General features: G+C 40.7%; 1 protein-coding gene across 1 annotated transcript in view; it reads left to right on the forward strand.

The window, feature by feature from the left end:
• Positions 1 to 24528, forward strand: part of LOC113008784 (ephrin-A2-like) — a 69493-nt gene that overhangs the window by 33077 nt on the left and 11888 nt on the right. The window contains exon 3 of the mRNA XM_026146527.2: positions 23324 to 23616. Coding sequence (XP_026002312.2) covers positions 23324 to 23616 — 293 coding nt within the window. The remainder of the gene's footprint in view (positions 1 to 23323; positions 23617 to 24528) is intronic.

The raw sequence follows: 24528 nt of genomic DNA on the forward strand, positions 1-24528 counted from the left end.
AGCTCGCTCTCCCTCTCCGTCTTTCACTCACACAGACACACCACCACCATCAACTTTGCTAAATTGCTAATGAAAAACATTGGTCAGGCAGCTGTGATTGAGCAGCAGTGTCGATCCAACTATTTTCACGGTTGTTGTGGTCGTGATAATTTTGTGAGGCCACATCGAAAGGGCTCGGATGGTTCTACAGGTTGTGCCTCCATCGCTTGTGTCCAGATCACACGCTGCACTGCCGTGCTACGCCGTCTTTTTCGCTGACATTTGTGTTTGCGCGTGCGCAGTGTGGCAAACTGCGGTGACACCCTCACGACCAAGCGATTGATGATCGGGAGCTGGTCGTGAGGTGTCAATCGCTTCTCGTTACCCCACGTATACTACACGATGCACGACGCACGATGAAGGCCAAAATCGGGCCGATCGCCAAAACGATCGCACGACTCAAAAATCGGCTCAAAATGGGCCAAAAATCGCACAGTGTGAGCCCAGCATTAGTCAAAGGTCCCTTTACTACAGTTCGGAGTCGCGGACCTTCAGTAATAGTAATAAATCACACAGCAATAGTACATTCACGTTGTTGTAAAAAGCATGATAATATTGTAGCGGGTCAGGGCTGTTCGGGGTTCTGCTTGTACAGTTATGTTTTGTGTATGTTGCCATGGTGACGGGTGACGCCCTCTCGCTGCGACGGTGTGTCCTTCCGGGGTCAGAGGGCGCCCTATGTGTGTTGTGGTTGCCGTGCTGAGCAGTTAGCTAGTAGCAGTGTGTTCTTCTGCAAATTTAATAAACGGCTGTGCTCCCTGGCTAGCTCACGGGAAGCAAGACCAAACGATACCTCCGTCTCCTCTTTGTCTGAACTCGCCACAATATATTAAGTAATCCAAAGTATTCAGAATACGTTACTGTCATTGAGTAACGTAACGGAATAGGTTACAGAATACATTTTGGGGCATGTATTCTGTATTCTGTAATGGAATACATTTTAAAAGTAACCTTCCCAACACTGTATGATGCATGTTTTATGTAGGGCTGGGTATTGTCACTGATTTCTAGAATGTATTCAATTCCAACCGAATGCGCTGTAAACAATGGTGGGTAATAAGCAAACGAATAATGCCAAAAACTGAGATTTGAGATGGGGAAACTGTTCTGGAAGTACACACTAAAAGAGAAAGAAAGAGCTGTGCAGGAAATGTGATTTTTATTGTGGTGAAAGCAAAACAGCAAAAGTAAGGGAATTAATGACTATGTTTATGTGAAGCAAAATGTGAAGTGTAGTTTTGATCTTCTTTTGCTGCTGGTTTTGGTTTGGAGGGTGATGAAACCTGCAGCAAGAGAATCTGTGAGTTGTCGGCTTTGAGCCCCGACGGCGTGTCTGTGTACGTCCCGTCAGCAGAGATGGGCAGTAACGCGTTACTGTAATCAGATTACTTTTTTCAAGTAATGAGTAAAGTAAGGGATTACTATTGCAAAAACAGCAATTAGATTACCTTTACTTTCCCGTAGGAACGCTGCGTTACTGCGTTACTAAAACCGTGATTTTTGTGAGAATGTCTCATGACAGTGACATAAGCAAGTGCGATGTTCATGACAACAGCTGTGTGCAGATCAACAATGGATAATATATCAAGTACGGGAGAGAATATGAGCTTGCAGCGTTTAAAGTGTGGAAGTACTGACCTTACTTTAAGTTTGATTCCATAAAAAGTGACAAAAACATTAGTGTCCGCCGTGCGTGGGAAGAAAACTTCTTTTTACAGCGAAAAAACCCCCCTAAACTTCCGAGCAAGCACCGAGTGCGCAACGACGTAATGGGAAACTCACAGAAAAACTCGCGGATTCTTCCACTGACTGCCACGGCACACCTGCACCAGAGTAAACCTCCGCCTACCCTGCTCCTGCGTTACAGGTGAAAATAGAGCAAAAGGACCGCTGAGTCTTTGACTTTATTTATTTTCTGCTGTGTTTTACTTGCATCTATTTGAAAGACTGAGTGTAAACACAAAAAATATTTTATTTTATGTGCTGGAATGTGTAGAAAATAGGTTTAAATATTAAACAAATTTCTTCTAGTCAGAGAATGTTGCAGATAATTAAATTTTTGCTTGATGCATAAAGTTAAAAGATTAAAACTAATAAAACAAGTTTTAAAAAGGGACTTTTCCATTTGATTACATTTTGTATGATGGATTATGTAGAAAAAGTAGAATTGGGCTGAAAGATCTATCGCTTTATCACCTATTCAGGTTGTAAATCGTGTTTTTAAAAACTAAGTAACTAAGTAATTAATTACTTTTGAAAATAACAATCAGTAAAGTAACGGGATTACTTTTTGGGGAAGTAATCAGTAATTAGTTACTAATTACTTTTTTTAAGTAACTTGACCAACACTGCCCGTCAGTTGAGAAAAAACGAAATCTCACAGATTACGATGCGTTGGGTTAGTGCTTTGTGTTTACGTTTTTTTGCGGAATCTGTTTACCTGCTCTCATTTACTCTTTTAACTGTTTGTTGGTTGTTGAATTCATGAGGGTTTAACCTGAGATTCTGGCGTTTCTGGCAAAATACATTTATATTTGAAAATCAATTCAGGACTTAATGAATCGATATTGCTTTATTCAAGCTAAAATCGATTTTAATTGGAAAATCGATTATCAAAACCCACCCCTAGTTTTATGTCTGTTATGATAAACTGCCCCAACACATATGCTACCAGTCAAAAACTCTAGAACGCCCCAATTTCTCCATTTATTTATTGCAATTCAAGTTGTTCAATTCCAGTGAATAGCTTAAATGGGTGCAAACATAAGTAGTGAAGGCCTGAAACAAGCAAGGAGTGCCAGAGCTTCTTTTATGAATAAAACAGAAGAGAAACAGACTCAGAAATACTAGCATATTTTTAAAAATGTGAATATTGTGAAAAATCTTTTTTTTTTCTTCATTTAAATAGAAAGTCATTATGCAACCTTCTTCCACTGACCTGTTTTTGTTTTCTTCTGCGAAACTCCTGTAATCTGTCTAATCTTCAGACTTTATTATGAATGCCAGATTGTCAATTTACAAATGCTTCAGACTAAATACAATTCACTGGCAAGGATATCAAACCCAAATATGAATGACAGAGGTTTTTTGATAATGACTCAACAAGTTAGGCCAGAGGATGCAGTTTGGGGAATGCCCCATCGAATATTGGTGGTGGCTTCTGGACCCAGCAGATGCGCAAGTTGCCTTTTGAGAGAAGTTGGCAAACAAAAATAGAGAAGGGGCGGTTTTGGCACAGAAACAAGAACAAACTAGTGTGTGGCATAAACAGGTATTTGCAGATCTGTGACGAGGAGGGGAGTAAAGTTTTTGGAAGAGAGTTTTGGCACTGTGCTCAAAGCTTTGACTCATCCAAAGTACCGATTACTCAATTTATCTGATCTTCCCCTCCTAAAAACAGTTCTTTTACTTCTTCTTCAGTTCTGATTTCTTTCCATTTTCAGTAAATTGCATGGCAGAAACCTTTCAAATCACATTTAGATCACTGATTTAAATTCTTCTCCTGAAAGCAAAATACACACAAATTAAAATTCCAAACTTTTTCATGAAGGGATATTTTTTAAAAAGGCTGTTCCTGTTTAACAACCTGCATAAAACAAGTCTGGAACATGTCATGAATTAAGACGTGTGTTTTTGTCCATTGTAGTTTCAATATGGTAGGCAGCCGGTGTCACAATGTTAAGGAGACTACAGGGAGTGCAGAATTATTAGGCAAATGAGTATTTTGTCCACATCATCCTCTTCATGCATGTTGTCTTACTCCAAGCTGTATAGGCTCGAAAGCCTACTACCAATTAAGCATATTAGGTGATGTGCATCTCTGTAATGAGAAGGGGTGTGGTCTAATGACATCAACACCCTATATCAGGTGTGCATAATTATTAGGCAACGTCCTTTCCTTTGGCAAAATGGGTCAAAAGAAGGACTTGACAGACTCAGAAAAGTCAAAAATAGTGAGATATCTTGCAGAGAGATGCAGCAGTCTCAAAATTGCAAAGCTTCTGAAGCGTGATCATCGAACAATCAAGCGTTTCATTCAAAATAGTCAACAGGGTCGCAAGAAGCGTGTGGAACAACCAAGGCGCAAAATAACTGCCCATGAACTGAGAAAAGTCAAGCGTGCAGCTGCCAAGATGCCACTTGCCACCAGTTTGGCCATATTTCAGAGCTGCAACATCACTGGAGTGCCCAAAAGCACAAGGTGTGCAGTACTCAAACACATGGCCAAGGTAAGAAAGGCTGAAAGACGACCACCACTGAACAAGACACACAAGCTGAAACGTCAAGACTGGGCCAAGAAATATCTCAAGACTGATTTTTCTAAGGTTTTATGGACTGATGAAATGAGAGTGAGTCTTGATGGGCCAGATGGATGGGCCCGTGGCTGGATTGGTAAAGGGCAGAGAGCTCCAGTCCGACTCAGATGCCAGCAAGGTGGAGGTGGAGTACTGGTTTGGGCTGGTATCATCAAAGATGAGCTTGTGGGGCCTTTTCGGGTTGAGGATGGAGTCAAGCTCAACTCCCAGTCCTACTGCCAGTTTCTGGAAGACACCTTCTTCAAGCAGTGGTACAGGAAGAAAACAAGAAAAACATGATTTTCATGCAGGACATCACACGCGTCCAAGTACTCCACAGCGTGGCTGGCAAGAAAGGGTATAAAAGAAGAAAAACTAATGACATGGCCACCTTGTTCACCTGATCTGAACCCCATTGAGAACCTGTGGTCCATCATCAAATGTGAGATTTACAAGGAGGGAAAACAGTACACCTCTCTGAACAGTGTCTGGGAGGCTGTGGTTGCTGCTGCACGCAATGTTGATGGTGAACAGATCAAAACACTGACAGAATCCATGGATGGCAGGCTTTTGAGTGTCCTTTCAAAGAAAGGTGGCTATATTGGTCGCTGATTTGTTTTTGTTTTGTTTTTGAATGTCAGAAATGTATATTTGTGAATGTGGAGATGTTATATTGGTTTCACTGGTAAAAATAAATAATTGAAATGGGTATATATTTGTTTTTTGTTAAGTTGCCTAATAATTATGCACAGTAATAGTCACCTGCACACACAGATATCCCCCTAAAATAGCTAAAACTAAAAACTACTTCCACAAACATTCAGCTTTGATATTAATGAGTTTTTTGGGTTCATTGAGAACATGGTTGTTGTTCAATAATAAAATTATTCCTCAAAAATACAACTTGCCTAATAATTCTGCACTCCCTGTAGTGTAACGTTGTTCCATTTCTGAATGCATAACTGTCCTGTTTGCCTTCTCTTCTCTTTTACTCTCTCAACTTTCCCATCTTACAAACAGGAGATAAGAGGTACTTTTCGAAGACACCAATTGTCTCAAGTCAGAGAAACTGGCAACACAAACCGATTTAAGGGTTTTGTCCAGCTAATCATTGCACCCCGGTTCGATGCTGAATAAATTACCTGCTGTTTTTAGCTGCTGTTACAGCTAAGTGTAGAAAGTTTTAACCAAGTTCAGCTTTATGGAAACATCATAAACCCCAAAAACAGTACATCACTCTAACCATTTGCAAAGTGATCGAATAATCTTCACAAAAACTTTATAAGCTAGACAAACAGCACAGGCTCTTCCGTAACTGGATGTGAGTTGAGTGCACAGAGATTTTCTAGTGCACCACCCAGAAAAAACTGAGACAATACAAAAATATAAAGTTATGATTGTGCAGTGTCACAAAAATAATTCCACAAATCACTGGTTTCCTGTTGGCTATCCTACTAACTTGGTTCTTGTGTATTTAAATTTGTTAGGAAAATATTTACAACCTCACACACCTGTGGTCTATTAAATATGATCCAAAAACTAAATTGTCTTAGGTCAGGTGGGTTGGATGGATAATTTAAATTCTTCTCCCTATAAGATATTTAGCAAAACATTTGGTTGTACTTTTGACACTGAGTGTCAAAGTCACTGGATGAAATCACGAAGAGCTCTAAAATGTCCCAGTAAACAACTGGGTTGACTTTGGACCTGATAAAACACAATGAGCAAACACCTCCATGTGCAGCAGATGGCACCTTAAATCATCAACAGACTGCAAAAACGTCACACTGAACTTCAACTATCTAGTAAGTCAAGATTGTTCCTTTACTCTAAATGGCAGGTTCAGCTCATTTGATGCAGCAGAAGAAATGCTGCATTAGATTGGCCAGTCAGTGGGCCAAACAATGACAATGGTGGCTTCAACCAATCAAGATGCAGTGCAGAAAGAGATGATCTCTAGCGTCTCAGAATTAATTCTCTGTTATTGTGTCCCCTGGCAGAATTTTTGTTAAATGTTAATGAGTAGTCAGATTAGCAGAACTCCCAGCAGCCACTGGGCAATATAATCCAGGCTGTGTTGGGGTGATGATAAGACCATGGCAAGTGACCGTGGAGGACCCATTGAGGAGCTGACGAGGTGTTTGCTGGCCCCCTCGGAAGTCATTAGTAGTTTGAAGAACTGTGTTTGCAGAGGCAGCATTTATAAGAAATGTTTTAGGACAAAGACTTTTGGCACTGCACTTACAGCCTTGAACCATCAACAGTACTGGTTACCATGGGCCCGCTTTACAAGTGCTCTTTAAACAACTGTAACTCCGTCATCGATTGCGCTAGAGTGAAAATGGGAACGGTTTTGAAAAGAAGAGAAGCTGCACTTTACAGGGATATTTGGTGTATTACGGTAGCACAAAGGGTTCACAAGATACTGCTATCTCTTTTTTTTTTTTTTTTTTTTTGGCCTGTCCCGTTTGGCTCTTTAGACAACAATTCTGATGGCAAAAGGCAAAGAAAGATGCCCAACGGATTTACTTTACCAAACTGACCATCCCAGCCTTGCCGTAATGGTCCATTTGATTCACCTTTTATTGTTTATTTTATTTTCACTTACTGAATACGGGACAGACTTGACTGGGGGAAAGAAGGGGAGAAAGAAAGAGGGAAAGAGAAACAGCTGAGAAGAGGTACGGGGGAGAAGGGCAAAAGACAAAAACCAACAGAACGGGCAGAGAAAAAAAAATGCATATATCAATCACCTGGATCACCTGCTGAGAAAGAAAAAAAGAAAACAAGCAGAAGAGAACAAGAGTAATAGAATAAACAACATCACAATGATATATGGGAATATGACAGTAAATACTAAATGTTAAACATTATTGTGCAGCACATAAGATCAACAGAACACAGTGTGCTTTGAGGTAGGAGCCAAAAAGGGTGTAGTTTGTGGGTGTGATCACCCGTGTGTACACCTGTGAGCATGGACGCGCTTGTTTTTTTGTTTTTTAAAAGGTTCCTTCATGTAATAATCTGCTAGAGGGTGTGGGGGGGCCACAGCCCCGTCCTCCAGGGCATGAAGCAGGTGTGGAGGAGATCAAAACTCCAGACATCCAGAGGCCCCCAGAACACAAGAGACCAAGGAAGACCAACAGAGGGGCAGCTGCGCCACTGTCCCGGAAAGAGCTGAGGAGAGTCCCAGATGAGGGCTCACTCAGCAGCCGCGGAGCAGAAGCCAGGGGGAGTTGCAGTGACGCGCCCGTGAGCTCCGCCGGCAGCCAGCTGCGCCTGAGTGACCGAGCCCCAGGCCGAGAGGCCGGGGGCACCCCACCTCCGAAGTGGCCCGAGCGAGCCCAGCGGCCGCCAAGGAGTGAGCCGGTGTGTACCTGGACGCCCATCCCCGGACACAAAGAACCACCAACGCACCGATGTCTGAGGGGGTCCGCCACTGGCAGGGGAAGTGGTGGTAGGGGGAGATAGGCCTCCAAACCTTGGAGGGCCTGAGATGTCCCCAGAGAGGTGGCGCCTGACACCCAACCTGACATATAGACACAGACATACAGGCACACACAGATACAAACATCCATTCCCACCCTCATGCTCTCATATGCACTTACTCCACACTCAACCAACGTGGAGACAGACATAAAGAGAGGTTGTACACACGATCACACTCCCCAAGCGTACTCTACAAACCGGGTCTAGGTGCCCTTGCCCCTGGAGGGGGGAACTGCACCCAGACCTAGGTGGTGTTTCCCTTTTCCCTGCGGTGGGGGGAGGCAGACCGCCCCGACTCCGCAGCAGCAGGAAGGCTCCACACTCCAGACCGCAGTCGGACGGCCAACTCCTCCTCCTAGTCCTAGCCCCCCTGCTCCAGCAGGTCGCAGAGAATGGGGGTGAGAGAAGACTCCAAACCTCCCTCCACCCGCTCATTGTAGTGTTGATGCATGTGTGTTCTAAGGTGCATTTAAAACCCAGGAGGGCTTGGAGCTACCTGCCAGAGAGCAGCAGGTAAGCGCATGGTCCCTCCTGCTAGCCCTCAATGTCTACGTGTATTTAAAATTGAGAGGTGGGCAACGATGCCAGGGGTGGGGTGTACACCCTGATGGTACTTTGGACTCCGTGTATCGTGCCCACCCCCAAGATCCTATATGTATGTGTAATGAGAGTGTGAGTAATGTGAATGTCTAAGTTGTGGGATAAAATTGAGGCAGAGGCAGCCAGAAGGGGACAGAGGGGGGGGTAGCCTCCTCTGCACCCTGGTGACATACCCCTACTCCAAGGCCCTGCATGTGTGGGTGGTTGTGGTGGAGCGGGAAGAGGGAGGCAGCTGGAGATGGGGAGGGAAGGAAGGGAGGGGCAAGTGACCCCTCCCTGGGGCCAGCTCCCCCGCTGACCCCAGTAGGCACCCCCATACTCCGCGACCCGCCAGGGAAAGGGGGCCCAGGCCCATCCAGACCGGGGCCCAGTGCAGCAGCGCCGCCCGGCCCCACAGAGCCCGGGACAGTCCACCCAACCCCTCCACAGAGAAAACTGCACCCACCCCACCATCCACTCATCTTCCAGACTACATAAGACAATAAACACCCAGGCTGAGATCTTCCTCCACCTCTCCTGTATCTCCCCCTCCTGCAGAGGGAGCTCCTGAGGAGAGGAAAGCTCCTGCAAGATGTGACAATCTCCCCCACCAGTTGAAGAGCCCCCCAGGTGGCTCGACGCACCGGCGGCACCCTGCTCCAGGGCTGGGCCCCCATGCACCCACCCGCCCACAACCCCGGCAACACACCAACCAGGACCCAAGCCCCCGAGGCCCGGTCCGGGTCCCAGCCCAGAGACGGAGCGCCCCCAGAACCTCACGCCCATCCCGGACCCACCCAGGGGCAGCCAGGCTACCAGGTCAGTAACCCACGTCCGTCAGCACAGACCCTCCCCTAGCCCCGCTGCACGCAGCCGCGAGGAAACAGTCACCTGAGAGCCAACAGAGCCCCTAACCGGACATGACCGCTACCCTGGGTTGAGCCCCCCAAGGAAGATTCCTCCGGGGAACCCCCCGACGCCCTAAGCCTGTCCCTACCCCCACACCAATCACAACAGATACTGCTATCTCAACACAGAAGGAAAACTTGACTCCGCCTAGGTTTGACCATGTGCGCTTCGAACTACCGTAACTCCTCGACCATTTGGGCAAGAGAGACATTTCAAACGGTGACTAAAAGACGAGAAAACGAGCTTTATGAAACTTTACGGTGCATCATTAGGAAGCACGAGCTGCGACGGTCCAATCACATGTAAGAATTGATGACTCACGGAGCAGAGTGACGAGTGTGGCGAAGTGGCAATGCCCCCAAAAGGCCTGGATATTTAAAAAACTGAGTGACCTAGGCCCAAAAACTTTATTGTACATATTTAGTATAGTTGATATTTAAAGTTGATGTTGTGTTACATTTTGTTCCTGTTGAATATCAGTTTCCACTTAGCTATAAATCTGAAAAAACAGAGTCAGATTTTTATTTTTTTCCACTTTTAACTGTTGTTCCATTGTCACAACAATACAATAATGTAAAATGACTGCCAGATATTGAAAGCTGAGGTTATTCTGAAAAAAGGGGCAAAAGAATTCACTTATAATATGATTTTTGGCCCTTTTACAGCCAAAATTACCAAATATGTCCAGACGGCCTAAATGATGCTTGGTCAATAAAAGGTTACATTATTATGCACAGCTTTTCATAAATTGCTTGGGTTAAGACTTATTCGCTTTTATTTTCATAATGCACTTCGATCGCTAAATTTTAGTGTAATCTAGGGACATGTGAGATGATGATGAAGTAAACTGGCTCAGATAATTTATACATATTTAAATAGTTTTACAGTAAAAAGTAAAATAATTCCAAAAACCAAAACATTCATTACTTCCTTTCATTCTGATGTCAGGGTCCTGGCATCAGCTTGTTTCCATATACAAAAGGTTGTTCATGATCTATATAACACAAATATAGTGGTCAGAATTATTGGCTAGTTTATAAGCCAATAACATTTAAAATTAGAAGATTACAAGGTATTCTGTTACTTTTCAATGAGGACCTTAACTGTTCATTTGCTTCTTAATTTTTTTTCTTTGTCTTCTGGCTGCTCCCTTTAAGGGGTTGCCTGTTTCAGGCTAGGTTTTTTTGCTGTATTTTTAAATGGATCAGAGAGAATAATAAACACCTAAATATATGGACTAATAATCCTAGCTATAATAAAAGGACTCACAGATATCACTAAATTCTTGGAGGGAGACTGCTGAAACTATTGCAATGGACTTTATGAAATCACATGTATAAAGAAGCGGACAAACTTGAGTTTGCCTCTAAAGCACAAAGGCAGAAAGAAAGATACACAATATTGTGGCTGGTAACATACAGGGGTGCCACCAGAGACTTGGGGCCTCATGAAAAAAAATATCACTTTGGGTCCCACCAACTTAACATTACAAAACACGCCAGCCTTAAAAATATAACACTGCACTGGAAGCCGGAAGCCAGAAGCTGCACAACATGGCAGCGAGGTGGCTGTGGCCCGCACCGTTGGAAGGAGGTGCACGGATGCTGGCTCTGGTGGCCCTAGCGCAGTTCGTGGAAAGGCTGCACAGAGAGACTGGACGATGGGCCTGGGAAATTATTTTTCAGGTGGCTCATTATAACCTGATGGCAGGGCATATGGGATATGATAAGACTCTGGAAAGTATAATGTCCGTTTGAGCACATTGGCATGGACCTCATTGGGCCATATCACTTCGTATTAGTTCTGGTGGATTATGCAACACAATATCCCAAAGCAGTGCTGCTGTGCAACATTTCTGCAGAGTGTGGCGCAGGCACTGTTTTAGGTCATCTCTCGAGTCGGTATCTTGAAAGAGACTTAGGCTACGTTCACACTGCAGGCGAAAGCGCATCAAATCCGACTTTTTTGACCCTATGCGACCCATATCCGATCATGGTATGACAGTGTGAACGGCACAAATCTGATATTTTCAAATCCGATCTGGGTCACTTTCGTATGTGGTACTGAATCCGATACATATCCGATGTTTTAGAAAGCGACTGCTGTTTGAACGGTCATGTTACATTAAATCCGTCTTTTACGTCACTGACACAAGACAGACGCCAATTATCAGCTCCGGAGAAGCGCCCGAGAAGACATCGTGAACGCTTCCTGGCCATCCCGTGTAGATGTCAGTGAAACTGTTGGGAAGACAACATTGGAGAAACGTGAACATTTTATTTGTACTGTATAATCTGCAGATTCTGACAGAAATCTGCAACTATCCTTTGAAGCACCGCTCCTCTAAAAGAACAATAAGGATAATTATTAGGTTATTTACATTATTATGTAAATAATAAAATAACTTAAAGCAAAAATTGGGAAACGTAAAGTCCGAAGTCTTTATATTAAGGGCTATCAGTCAAACAATACTGTTTGCTCTGGGTCTATACAGAGCGCGTTGTGTGTGACGCCTTGTTTTGCGCATGCGGGCCGCTTTGAGCGTTCACACTAGAGCGCGTTTGCTGTCACATTTTATTTGTAGTGTGAACAAGCAGACAAAAAAATCGGATTTAATCAAAAAATCGGAATTGAGCATTAAGACCTGCAGTGTGAACGTAGCCTAACTGACCAGGGCACATTGTCTCGCACACTTAAAGAGCTGAAGGAATTATTGGGCATTAAATCGGTTTGGATCAGCTTCTACCACCTGTTGGACCTAATTAAGGAAAACTGGGACGAAGGTCCAAAAAATGAGATTCACTACATCCTGGATCTGCGAGCAAAGCTTCACACATTGGGGAAGTTGTCATGTTAGAATTTGCTCCAGGCCCAGGAACGTCAGCAGTCCTGTACAACAGATGGACTAGACTCAGGCAATTTTCACTGGGACATAAAGTGTTTGTATTACTCACTTGTACAGGCTCAAAATTACTTGCCAAATGGCAAGGGCCCTTTGTGGTCACACGGTGAGATTTATCACCTCAACCTCCTAAAAGCATTGCAAGAGGCTAAAACCCCTTCTCTGGTGAGCCTGGTTAAGGAGAGAGATAAGTTGGGGCTGGAGGTGCGAAATTCCACCATTCTTGCCTCCCTCAATTGTGATAACCATCTCACACAGGCCCAGAGAGCGGATGTTGCTGCATTGCAACAGCGTTTTGCCCAGCTGTAGGAATCTCACAGAGCACCATTTCGAAAGCCAGCCTGGTCTGGTGGGTAGTTCACTGCCCTACAGGTTACCTGGACATAAAAGACCATTTTTTTTCAGAGAGAATTGACCAAAATGCTGAAAATGGGGGTGATAGAAATGAACCACGTCATGTGGTGTAGCCCCATAGTTCATGTAGTTAAGACAGATGGATCTATACGGTTCTGTGTCAACTAATGCAAGGTGAATGAGGTGTCACAGTTTGATGCCTACCCCATGCCTTGGATTAATGAACTCCTGGAGTGGTTGGGCACAGGACAGTTTTTTACGAAACTGGATTTAATCAAAGGCTACTGGCAGATTCCCTTGACTGACCTCACCCAAAAGGGTGCCCCAAATCTGGTCCAGTGGACAGAGAAATCCCATGCGGTGTTTGTGTGGGTGAAAAAGGCCCTCTGCTGGGAGCTGCTGCTCCACACTCTTAACTTTTCCCTCCCTTTTATCCTGCCTCGAACAGAGGGCTGGGGGCCGTTTTTTCCTGGCAGGTAAGGGGGGGTCGATCACCCTATCCTGTACATTAGCTGGAAACTGACGGAGCGATAGAGCAAATAGAGCACAGTGGAGAAAGAATGCCTGGCAATCCGGTGGGCGGTCGACTCCCTTCACTATTACCTCCTGAAACACTCGTTCACCCTCTGCTCAGATCATGCCCCACTGCAGTGGCTCGACCGCATGAAAGATGCCAAGCCCAGATCACCCAGTGTTTTCTGGCGTTACAGCCCTTTGAAATCAAGACAATCCACAGGCCGAGACAAAAAAAAAAAAAACGAAAAAAGTGTGGCAGTTTAAATAAATATTAAATATCTGATATGAGCCAAGTCAATAGTACAAATAAAATTAACCTTATTTGCAGCCCAAAAGTGAAACAGATCAAAAACAATCTGAAAGAGTAATTGTAATTTTGCTAAGGTACAGATTTTGTACCTGTCTTCCAGAAAGATAATGATAATAATCAATAAAAGGTTTCAGGATCAATATTGTTAAAGAATAAATGTAAAAAAAAGGTTATGATAAAAATTGGCACATAATGTTTTTACACCTTTTTTGTTGTTTTGTTGTTTTGTTTGTCTTGTTGTAAAGTAAAGACACACACACACACACACACACACACACACACACACAGATTAAGGAAACGACAAAATATTTATTTCATTATATTCCATACGCTGTCTGATGTCCTGCAGCATCAAATTGAACCAGAGCCACTCTGTGCTGTTTGGTGCGGTCCAGAATTTGAATCTGTCCAACTCCAGACTCAGAACATTAAACTTTTCATTACTGCTGGCCAGGCGAGCTATATTGCTGAAGTGGAAAGACTCTTCTCCCCCCTCACACACACTATGGCTAAAAGATATAATGTCCTGTATGGATTTGGAAAAAATTAGATATACAGTTTGTGGGTCTAAAAATAAATTTTATAAACTGTGGTCCCCCTTTCTGGACTTCTTTGAAAGGCCCACAACTACTGTTACTGAGTAGTCCAAGGAACCCCCCCCCCCCCCCCCTTCTTATTATTTTTTCTTTCTTTTCTTTTATGAGTCTGTGTTTGTTTGTTTGTTTGTTTGTTTGTTTGTTTGTTTGTTTGTTTGTTTTGTTTTGGGGGGTTTTGTTTTTTTTCTGTTTTTGGTTTGGTTGGGCAGCAGGCTGCCAATTATTTGTTGTTTTAAGGGTCAGGGTGGGAACAAGATTGAAATTTTGAAAATTCTGAAGCATTTTGTGTTATTGTATACATTGCATTGAAACCTTTTGTCTAATAAAAAGACTTTTGAAGAAGAAAATGTTATTTTTAAATTTTACTATTTTAAACTATAATTAGCAAAGTTGTAGATGTTGAAACTATATAAAAGATGTACTTCTGTTAAGCCCACACCATTTATTGACACATACTTTGACAATTGATGATTTATATAATTTAACATTTAAACAAGAAAAAGTAAGATAATAGTGAGAAAAGTAAGAAAATATGGAACAGTTCCTTTTTTCTTCCTACAAAGACGCACATAATCACAGGTCAAAGAGTAAAACCAGACTTATAAAGTTTGTTATTATTTTAAAAACTCTTGAAAAAGTGAGGGTACTATGAAATAAATTGCACTTTTTAAAAGCTACTAAAACCAGAAAGCAATAAATACACTAATAAAACTAATTAAAGTAAATTAATAAAATATCAGATTCTAAATGTTGTATTTAATGTATTGTTCAGATTTCATTTTATTTAGCTGACATTCAGGCTCAGCCAGACAGGATTTTTTGTTTCTAACCTGGAAAAGTTGGGGTTGAGAAAATGGCTGGGCAATGGTCCACTTTGAACAACCCCTCCCACCCACTGTCTTTGTGCCAGCTGTCAGCAGTTGACATGCTCCACCAATCACACTCTGCATTCAACAATAGCACCATCATTCCCCAAAATCCCAGAGATGAAGGAAAACTGGACGACTGTCACTCCTCATCAGAGCTCAGGTTCGATTTATGCACAGAGGGCTGTGGTCATTTACTTTTTGTGTGAAAACAGTGAGAATGTTTTTCGGAATTACCCAAATTATCTGTTTGTGTTCGCAAAGTCCAAGTTAATCAAATAAAAGTGCAATAAATTATTGACGTTTATGCGACCCTAATTCCAGTGAGCGAAAAAATGAAATAAATTTTATGGACTTCATGACAGACTGTTACTTAATAGGAGTCCTCGCAATTAATAAAAGTAATTAAAAACAAAATTTGAAATAATGAAATGAATTATTGCATTAACAGTCTAAACTTTTTTATTATTATTAAATGTTATTTTTTCAATACTTGGAAAGAATTCAAATTCAAATTCTAATTTTTATTTGTCACGTACACAGTCATACACAGTACGATATGTAGTGAAATGCTTGGACAACTGCTCGTGACCTAAAGAAAACAAAAAAGGAAAAGGCTATGAATAAGATAGGAAATAAATATGAAAAATTAAAAAGGGTAAATTTAACTAGGAAGGAATAAAATATAAATTAAGGTTAAAAATGAAATAATTGTACAACACAAATTAGAATGAAGGGTAAATTTAACTGGGAAGAATAAGATAAAGATAAATATATAAATTAAAGTTGAAAATAAAATAACTGTACAACAAAATACACAATACACAATATAGAACTATATAAGAATGTATGAAGAAATCTAAATATAAATAAATATATACACAATAACAGCAGCTGTACAAGTATTAACCGGAAATGAAGAATATAGTGACCAGTGTTGTGCAAAAACAATGTCCAGAAAGTCCAGTGTGTGTGTAAGAACCATATGTGTGGGTCAGTACTGTGTGGTGGTGTGATTGAGAGACCGTATCGCCTGCGGGAAGAAGCTCCTCCTCAGTCTCTCTGTGTTGGTCTTCAGGGAGCGGAATCGCTTTCCTGACCTCAACAGAGAGAACAGTCTGTTGTTGGGATGGCTGAGGTCCTTCACGATCTTCCTGGCCTTGGTCCAGCACCGCCTGCTGTAGATTGAGTGCAGGTCAGGGAGCTCGGAGCGGATGGTGCGCTCAGCTGACCGCACAACCCTCTGTAGAGCTCGTCTGTCCTGCATGGTGCTGTTCCCGAACCAGGTTAAGATGGATAAGAAAATGGAGAGCTTACGTTCATATTTTTAAGGGAATAACTTGAATGTCTAAAACCTCAAAGGAAGAGATTTATTTGAGCTAAAATCACAGTTAAAATAAAAAAATTTTCAAATAGTTTATTTCAAATTATTCTAAATAGTGTATCTAGTCAGCTTTCAAACTTAATTTTTTTTTTAAATTCTATAACTCTTAATATATTTTGGATTTGAAATATGATCTCAGAAATATTATTAATAAAAAGGAGAAAATCTTGAAGCTGTTGTCTAATGTCAAAGTTACTGAAAATTTTGATCATTAATTATTCCGATTATTAATATGTTCGTAAAAAGTAATTAAACCAGAAGCTAAACAGAGCTATAAAAAATAAAAACAATTGTTCTAATCATTTTACTCATGGTAAATTCAACATGTCAGGTTTTGTATATATTTGTGGTTTGGAGATTTATAGCAATTAATTCTGCAGAAAGTTATTGTCATTCCCAGTCACATCCACTATGTAATAATTCTACTAAGAGCTGACTGTGGAATATTTAGTAGTGAGGAAATTTCATGACTGGTGGCATCCCATCACAGGACCACTCAGTCCATTCAAACCCATTCTTTCATAAATGTTTATGGAAGCAGTCTGCACGCCTGGGTGCTTGATGTTATACACCTGTGGCCACAGAAATGATTAGAACACCTGAATTATTTGGATGGGTGAATATTTTTGGCAATATATATAAAAGAAAATACCAGGAAAGTTAAAATGACTAAATATGCCTCAATCTGTGACTTAACCCTGACTCGCTTTCTGCATCACCTGCTTTGGGTCTGTTTCCACTTTCTTCAATTTAATCACATGAAAACATCACAAAATTTGATTCTCAAATGAAAAACTATAACACATGCATGCTTGGTTTATAGAATTATGTTATTAAATATATAACATTTAATAACTTCAAGACTTTTTTAATTTCATGAATATAAGTAGCCAATAAATCTCAGACATTTGTTTGCAGCTTTCAATTTTGTTTCATGAGCAACTTTTTTCACATGTAAATTAACTGTAAGACTCTAGAATTTATTTTAATCAACTATAATAATGACACCATAGCATTGCTCCATTCACACCTCCACACTCCTATTATTATGTTACAAATGCCGGCATCATAAATTCTAAGATGAGTAGACAAATACAGGCACGTGGAGGCAGGATAAATAAATGAAAAGCGAGTCTCTATTTTTGTTGGTAAAAGTCTACTCAGACAGACCAGGTCCATCTACCAGGAAAGCAAACAACTTACAATATTATTTATATTTTTAACCAGTTTATGGAAGCGTTTGTTGATGAGTGCCTCCTTTTTATGAAACCAGTCTGGTCAGGGTTCTTATAATGAATATTGGACAGTAGCTGGTGGTGAAATATGGGGTCTTTGCATGGTTTTTGAAGGAGACTAATGTTAGACTTCAAATGTGGTGCCATTTTCCTTGATTTCCTGCAGCATTCTGTGGAATACTGGTGCCAGAAATGTCCAGAATTCTTTGTAGGATCCTGCTAGAATCCATCTGGACCTGGAGCCTTGTGATTGGGCGTACTTTTCAGGACTTCCTGGATTTCACCTGATGTCAGCGCTGTGGCCAGTGCTATTGCTTGACTTTCTGATAATTTATTTATTCGTCTGTTATCAAGAAAAAGATCAATTTTGCCTGTAGATGGGTTCATCTGTAGTAAATATAAAGTTTTTTAAAAGTCCCTGAAGGTGATGTTTATTCTTTCAGGGTCATATAGTGCGTTCCCAGATAAGTCTTTAACAGCTCCTAAAGTCATTTTTTCTTTCTTTATTTTTAACTGGTTGGCTAGATATTGACCTGATTTGTTACCATGTTCAAAATTTTACAACTGAAGTGATTTTACTAAGATTGAGGAAGGGGGGGTATTGATAATGTCATTTCATTCTAGTTGTGTTTTATGTATTTTATGTTTTATGTATTTTGTTCAGCATTTCCTGTTCCCAGGAGGACACATCGTCTTCTTCTATGATTTGATTATTTCTTCTAATTCCTGAATATGGTTGTTTTCTCTTTTCTTCTTCTGTGATGTGAATTAAATTATTTTACATCTTATCACAGCTTTTCCTGCTTCTCAGAGAACAGATGCTGATGTTCCAGGCAGGTCATTAGTCTAAATATAAAGCTCACTCTTTTTTAAAATATTTAATAAAATCTTCATTTTTAAGTAATGATCTATTAAATTTCCCGTTTTTAATTGGCGGAGTGACCTTCTTATTTACTAAAGTTAAAGACACATGATCGCTGACAGCTATCGAGTGTATCTCAGTGTCTGAAATGTCACTCAACAGTGAGCTGCTGACTAGGAAAAAATCCAGAGTAAGAGTGATGGATATGTGAGAAGAAAGTATATTGCCTATGGTTGGGGTGAAGAGAACGGCACGCGCCATTCGCTCATGTATTGTTTAACTATATTTGCGGACTGACAATTGTGCTGAGCTCCTGCTGTATTGAGCCTGTCCATTTCTTAATTTAGCCCAAACTTGAGGTCTCCCCATGTCTATGTGTGCCGTGAGGCCGTAGTGGATGTGCTGGCACTGAGTGCAAATGTACCTGATCATGCCATGCAGACGTGTAAAGGTCAAGGGTGCTCTGTGTGTAACTGACTAGGAAAACAGCCGATCGGTGCAGTGAGAGAAGGGAGAAGAAAGAAAAACATGCAAAAGCGATGCAGGAGGGATGAAAGGGAACAGGACTTTGTGTCGCTCCATGATCTCTCTGGGAAACTGGTCGTTTACACTAAAGTCCATTCCTTGTAGCTCCCTGCTGTAACTCGCCAACGGCTCCTTCTGCTGAAATGTTACCGAATTTGGCCACAAAAGGACGCAGATTCCAGACACCAGGCCCATGTTCTTCACGGTGTCCTCCGGAAGTTTCGGGTGGGTCTTATAGTAACTTCTGTGTCCTCTCAAGCAGACTCTGGGATACCTGAAAACACCAGGTTATCTCTCATGCTACGGGTCTGAAGACCGATGGCAGTCTTTTTAATTTTTAATTTTCTTAACTGAGCTGGGTGACTTTCTCACTTAGAGACTTGACCGAGTCTGTAGCATGGTGTTTTCAGTGACATTTCCACCTGCTGCTGGCTGAATTCTAAAGATTCCCTCAGGGATTGGAATTCACGGTTTAGAATCTCGATCAGAGACATGCTCATGTAGAAGCTGGACAGTCGCTTATCGGTTGAATCCAGGACGTCTGCAAAGTCCTTTACCGGTCGACGACGTTGTTCCGGGGCAATCTGCGACTTCTTTGGATAGATATCTTTTCTGCTTTTACTCCTATGTTTTTGGCCTTTTTTTTAAAATTAAGAAACGAGTGTTGTTTTTTTTCTCTTTTCACTACACTTTTAAAAATGCATAGAAGCTTCTAAGCGAAATATGGTGGGTGACTCGACAGTGAGCAATGCCAGCTAACACAGAAATGAACTTTAGTAATCACTAACTTCAATGAGCGATTAGCAGCACAGATTCAACAAAAACTTCTCATGAGAACAGCAAAGCAAACACCGTCATAGTGCTTTGAAACTTGATGTGATGTGCAAGGGGCGGAGCTTACTGAGAAACCAAGGGCATGCATACTAACTGTTTAATGACTTTTAATTAAAAAATATAGCTCTAAAGTGCTTTATCTAGTCGGTAAAAATTGAAAGTTGCTATATAAACATCAGTACATTATTATTTATTATGACCTGAAATTAGTTCATCTGGGGAAAGAAACTGGTTGAATACCTCACGACACAAGAGACGTTTCTTTCTCTATCCAGGTGGACTACTTTACCTTCCCGATGGTCATTACACACATATTTACTGCATAGTAATTCATTATTACATAACCTCGATATAAAACAGACATGAGGCCAGCAATACCAAACAAATAAAGATGCAATGAAGCAGTTTATTGGCTTCAGCATTGACCGGTGCCAAAACAACAAACAAACATCTTGTGTTCCTTATTCCCACCTAACCTAAAATAAAAGGCAAAAAAAGAGACAAATCTCTAACCTATGCTCCTAACTAATAAATAGGAGAAAAAGGATTTCAACAATTCCTCACAATTGCACACTTTTCCTGTAATGACAGCAATCTATGCTAGGATCTGCTGGGAACTACTGATTAATCTTTACAGCTTTGGTAATAATTAGGGATCCAACCAAACAGAATTGCTGTTTAGTTAAATTCTAGTGGGATTACTGGGGATAAAAGGTTTTGGATTCATTTACGTGACAATTTCCATATTCTTTTGTCTTGCATATTGAGATGATGATTTTTGAAAAATTACTTCATCTTGGAGAAAAAATCACATCACATCTCTCATCACAAAATATCCTGATTTGAGAGTTAAGCAGTCTCAGACTGCCAGCTCTTATTCATTTTGTAATTATGGAACTTATAAAACAAAACTGTCAGAGTTAGAAATATCAAGTTGTAAAGGTTGACTTTACAAAGACATCTGGCAGGAAAACCAGCCATTTTCCCCACTATTCTTAAAGTTGCTGTAATGTTTTTTTCCTAATAATTTCTGATGATTTTTCTATTGGTTTTCGAACCAATTAATCCACTAATCATTGTGGCTTTTAAGATAATGCTGATTATTGTGGTAGTGACCCCAGTGATCACATTGGGACAGACCAAGAACCTTACTCCATTAGAGAGATAAGTGATGATGTGAGAGCTGCAGGGGCACAGTTCGGCGAATGAATTTCCTGCTCTGTGAGCTGTTGGCGTCACCTGATCCTTCAGCTAAATGAGTTAAGCTGCACTTTGCTAATAGTGTTAGAAAAGACAAAGAGGGTGAGGCAGAGGAAAGTTGCCTTCCTCTCTGCAACAATAGCTGCTTTTATGCGCCTCCCAAATTTAATCAGGATTACATTTTGTTGCTACTTTCAGGTGATATTGGAATAATCAGTGCTATGATTCAACTTAAGTCACTGAACTCTGAAGTGGCCCCCTAAAGTGCCTTAAATAATTATAATGCCATGTGTTACAGGTTTGTGAAATGTAGTCCCTAGGTAAGAGATTTTTGCCATTGAAAAGTCTACTTATTTCCCCTTAAATGGTGGCACGTTTGTAAAGAAAACGCATTTTGGGGTTGAACAGCAGAGTTGAGTATGTGGATTGCACCCTTGAAAAAATTGCCAAATCTTCTTTGCCAATGCCAAACAGCTTATTCTGCTATTTACTTTTGTTCTGTCTCCATTGTGTGTCTGCATTTAAATAAACCATACAAGTAACAGATTAAAAAAGCAGTCGTGTTTGTGGTAATGAATCATTTCAGTTCAATTCAATTTTTTTATATAGCACTAAATCACAGCAACAGTTCCCTCAACGCACTTTATATTGCAAGCTCCACAATAATACAAGATCTGTGATCATCAATATGTGATTTGTGACGGCTTGGGGTTTTTTTGCAGCACAGTAGCTCTACATTGAATCATTAGTTTCTTTTAGTGATAAAGAAGAAGCAGTATCTCTAGACTTTCCTTCAGTCTGCATAGATCCTATTCACTAAAAGCAAGAAAAGCCTGTAGCCTGAAATGCAAAACTAAGATCAACTGAAGGCTTTTCAGGACGTTTTTAGGACACCCTGATAGTAATGAACTACAGTAGTCCAGCCTAGAAGTAATAAATGCATGAGCTAGTTTTTAAGACAGGATGTTTCTAATTCTTGAGATGTTGACAAATTCAAGAAAGCAGTCTTACATATTTGTTTAATACGTGTATATAAAGGACATATCCTGGTCAAAAACAATTCCAAGATTCCTCACAGTGTTACTGGAGGCCAGGGTAATGCTATCCACGGTAAGCATCTGACTAGAAACTACATTTCTAAGATTTTTGGGGCAGAGTACAATAATCTCAGTTTTATCTTAATATAAAAGCAGAAAGTTAGAGGTTATTCAGGTCTTTATGTCTTTAAGACATTCATTCAGTTTAACTAGGTGCTGTTTTAATCTGGCTTCATGGATAGATAAAGTTAGGTGTCATCTGCATAGCAGTGAAAATCATATGATCATATCGTATCATATGCCCTAGGGGAGCATGTATAATGTAGACAGAGTAGACAAGGCGGAAGAATTAAATCTCCTCCTTGCATCACTGAATCCAACAACAGTTTTTGGTGGATTTGCCATAAAACTGATCACCTGTGAAAAACCACAAAAAAAACCCCGAGGTCTCCACACTTCACTTGTCTCTTGTCTATCTTTAATGGCATGGCAAAAAATGCATTGAGCCTTGTATTTCTCTAAACTACTTGCAGTAGGAAAAATTAATCCTAAGGCTCTCTTTGATACAGTCAACAACATAATTTCTCCTCGAGAGTGCCTTGGGTGTCTCCCAGGACACTGATAGGGACCTAAACCTGGATGTTTTTTGGGTTTTTTTTTCAAGTTTTTATATTGGATACTGAAATAATGAAGCGTGAATGATTAGCAAATTAATTGGTTTGTTATTTGTTTAACAAAATATTTAATTTAAAAATGAAATATTACCTTTTTTTTTTTTTAAATTATTAATTAAAAAAAACTTGTTTGCTCACTGTTTAATAACAAAATGTTCTGATACAGTTATTAAAACTTTACTTTTAAATCCTCAGTAAAAGTATTTCGAGTATTCAAAATACTGTCCCTAAATATGTTGATTTTGAAATCTTCAGACTGTCCCCATTGTGTTACAGATTAAAGTTCGAAAACGCAAAGACTAAAAAAGAGTGGTCTGTTTTGTTTGTTGACTTGTTTATGGCAAATTTTACAAAAAAAAAAATCACTTAACTATAACTCACAGTTTACTGAGCCTGATTTAGACAACCATTTCAATGTTTTTTTTATGTGTGTATGGAACAAACATTTGTAACTATTTAATACTGAACATCTAAAAGAATGTTCAGATTTTAAAATGCAAGCCCACAAAACAATCTCCAAAAGTTGATTAAATCAGTAAATAAACAAATAAAGTTTGCTGTCTAACTGAACGCTTAAATGAGGCTTGCAGGTTGTAGTTTCACCGTTACAGCTCTGTAAGTCACGTATTATTCATGTCACATAAACATGTATTCTGGATTCTGTGTTCTTATCTTCTTAAATAAAAAAGAAATGACCAAATGTATTCTCTTCCTCAGGTTTTTTCAGGGTGATTACACAGTGGAGGTGGCAATCAATGACTACCTGGATATCTACTGTCCTCACTACGAGGCGACGGAGTCAGCCGTGCACATGGAGCATTATGTGTTGTACATGGTGAACTATGACGGATACATGTCCTGCGACCACCACAGAAAAGGTTTTAAACGCTGGGAATGTAACAGACCACAGAGCCCCAATGGGCCACTCAAGTTCTCTGAGAAGTTTCAGCTCTTTACACCCTTTAGCCTGGGCTTCGAGTTCAGGCCAGGACATGAGTACTACTATATCTGTGAGTACATAGCAGTGTACATACTGTCTGTTTTATATTGCTAAACTGAATATTACTACTTACCGTGTTATTAGGGTCAGGCTCGCTGTGCAAGCTAGATTGATTCCTGCTTGAAGTTGCCAATTTGAAACTATTTTGGAGTCTGAATTATTATTTTTCTGGTCAGATCAGCTGGAATGATTTACTATCAGTGACAGGAAGAATCAGCTGTTAGCTTTGGGGGGGAAAGGCAACTCTCAAAAATATTAATGTAGACACAGATTTTCCTTCCTGTCACACAAAGAATCATACATCCAGTCTTAGTCATGTAACAGACTGGTTGCTACACTGAGTAAATCAGAGCTTCCCAAAGTGTGGGGCCCGCCCCCTAGGGGGGGCACAGAGCCATTGCAGGGGGGGCGAGGTATGAAAAGGGGAAGGAAAAAAAAAAGGCTTGGACACTGCTAGCACGGGGCGCCCACACAAACGCAAAGCAGCAGATGAAGCATCGCTGAATATGTTTGCAAACCAACTTCATTCTAAGCCAAAGACTAGAAAATATGGTGAAGCATGTCTGCCCTTTGGCTTCACCTGCACAAGTGCCGAGGTAGGTCTCCTCATCAGAACTGGTTTTCCCTTCGTCAGGAGCACGCGCTGGGCTCTCCAAATCACGGGACAACCGTATCCCACATTCTTGATCTTTAGTTCACAAACACTTGTTGTAATGACTAACTACTCCTGACATTTTGGAGATGTTAGCTCTTTATACAGTAAAGTTACAGCAGGATACAAATAACATCAGGCTCATCCTGCCACAATTTGTTCCCCCTGTCTAAATCACAGACAAACAGTATCCCACAGTTTTTCATGTTTTTGAACCTATTTTGCACAGAGAGGCATTTTTTGATTTGATTGCAATGTTGAAAATTATTA

This window comes from Astatotilapia calliptera, chromosome 17 (genome assembly GCF_964374335.1).
Source record: "Astatotilapia calliptera chromosome 17, fAstCal68.1, whole genome shotgun sequence".
In the NCBI taxonomy this organism is placed as follows: Eukaryota; Metazoa; Chordata; class Actinopteri; order Cichliformes; family Cichlidae; genus Astatotilapia; species Astatotilapia calliptera.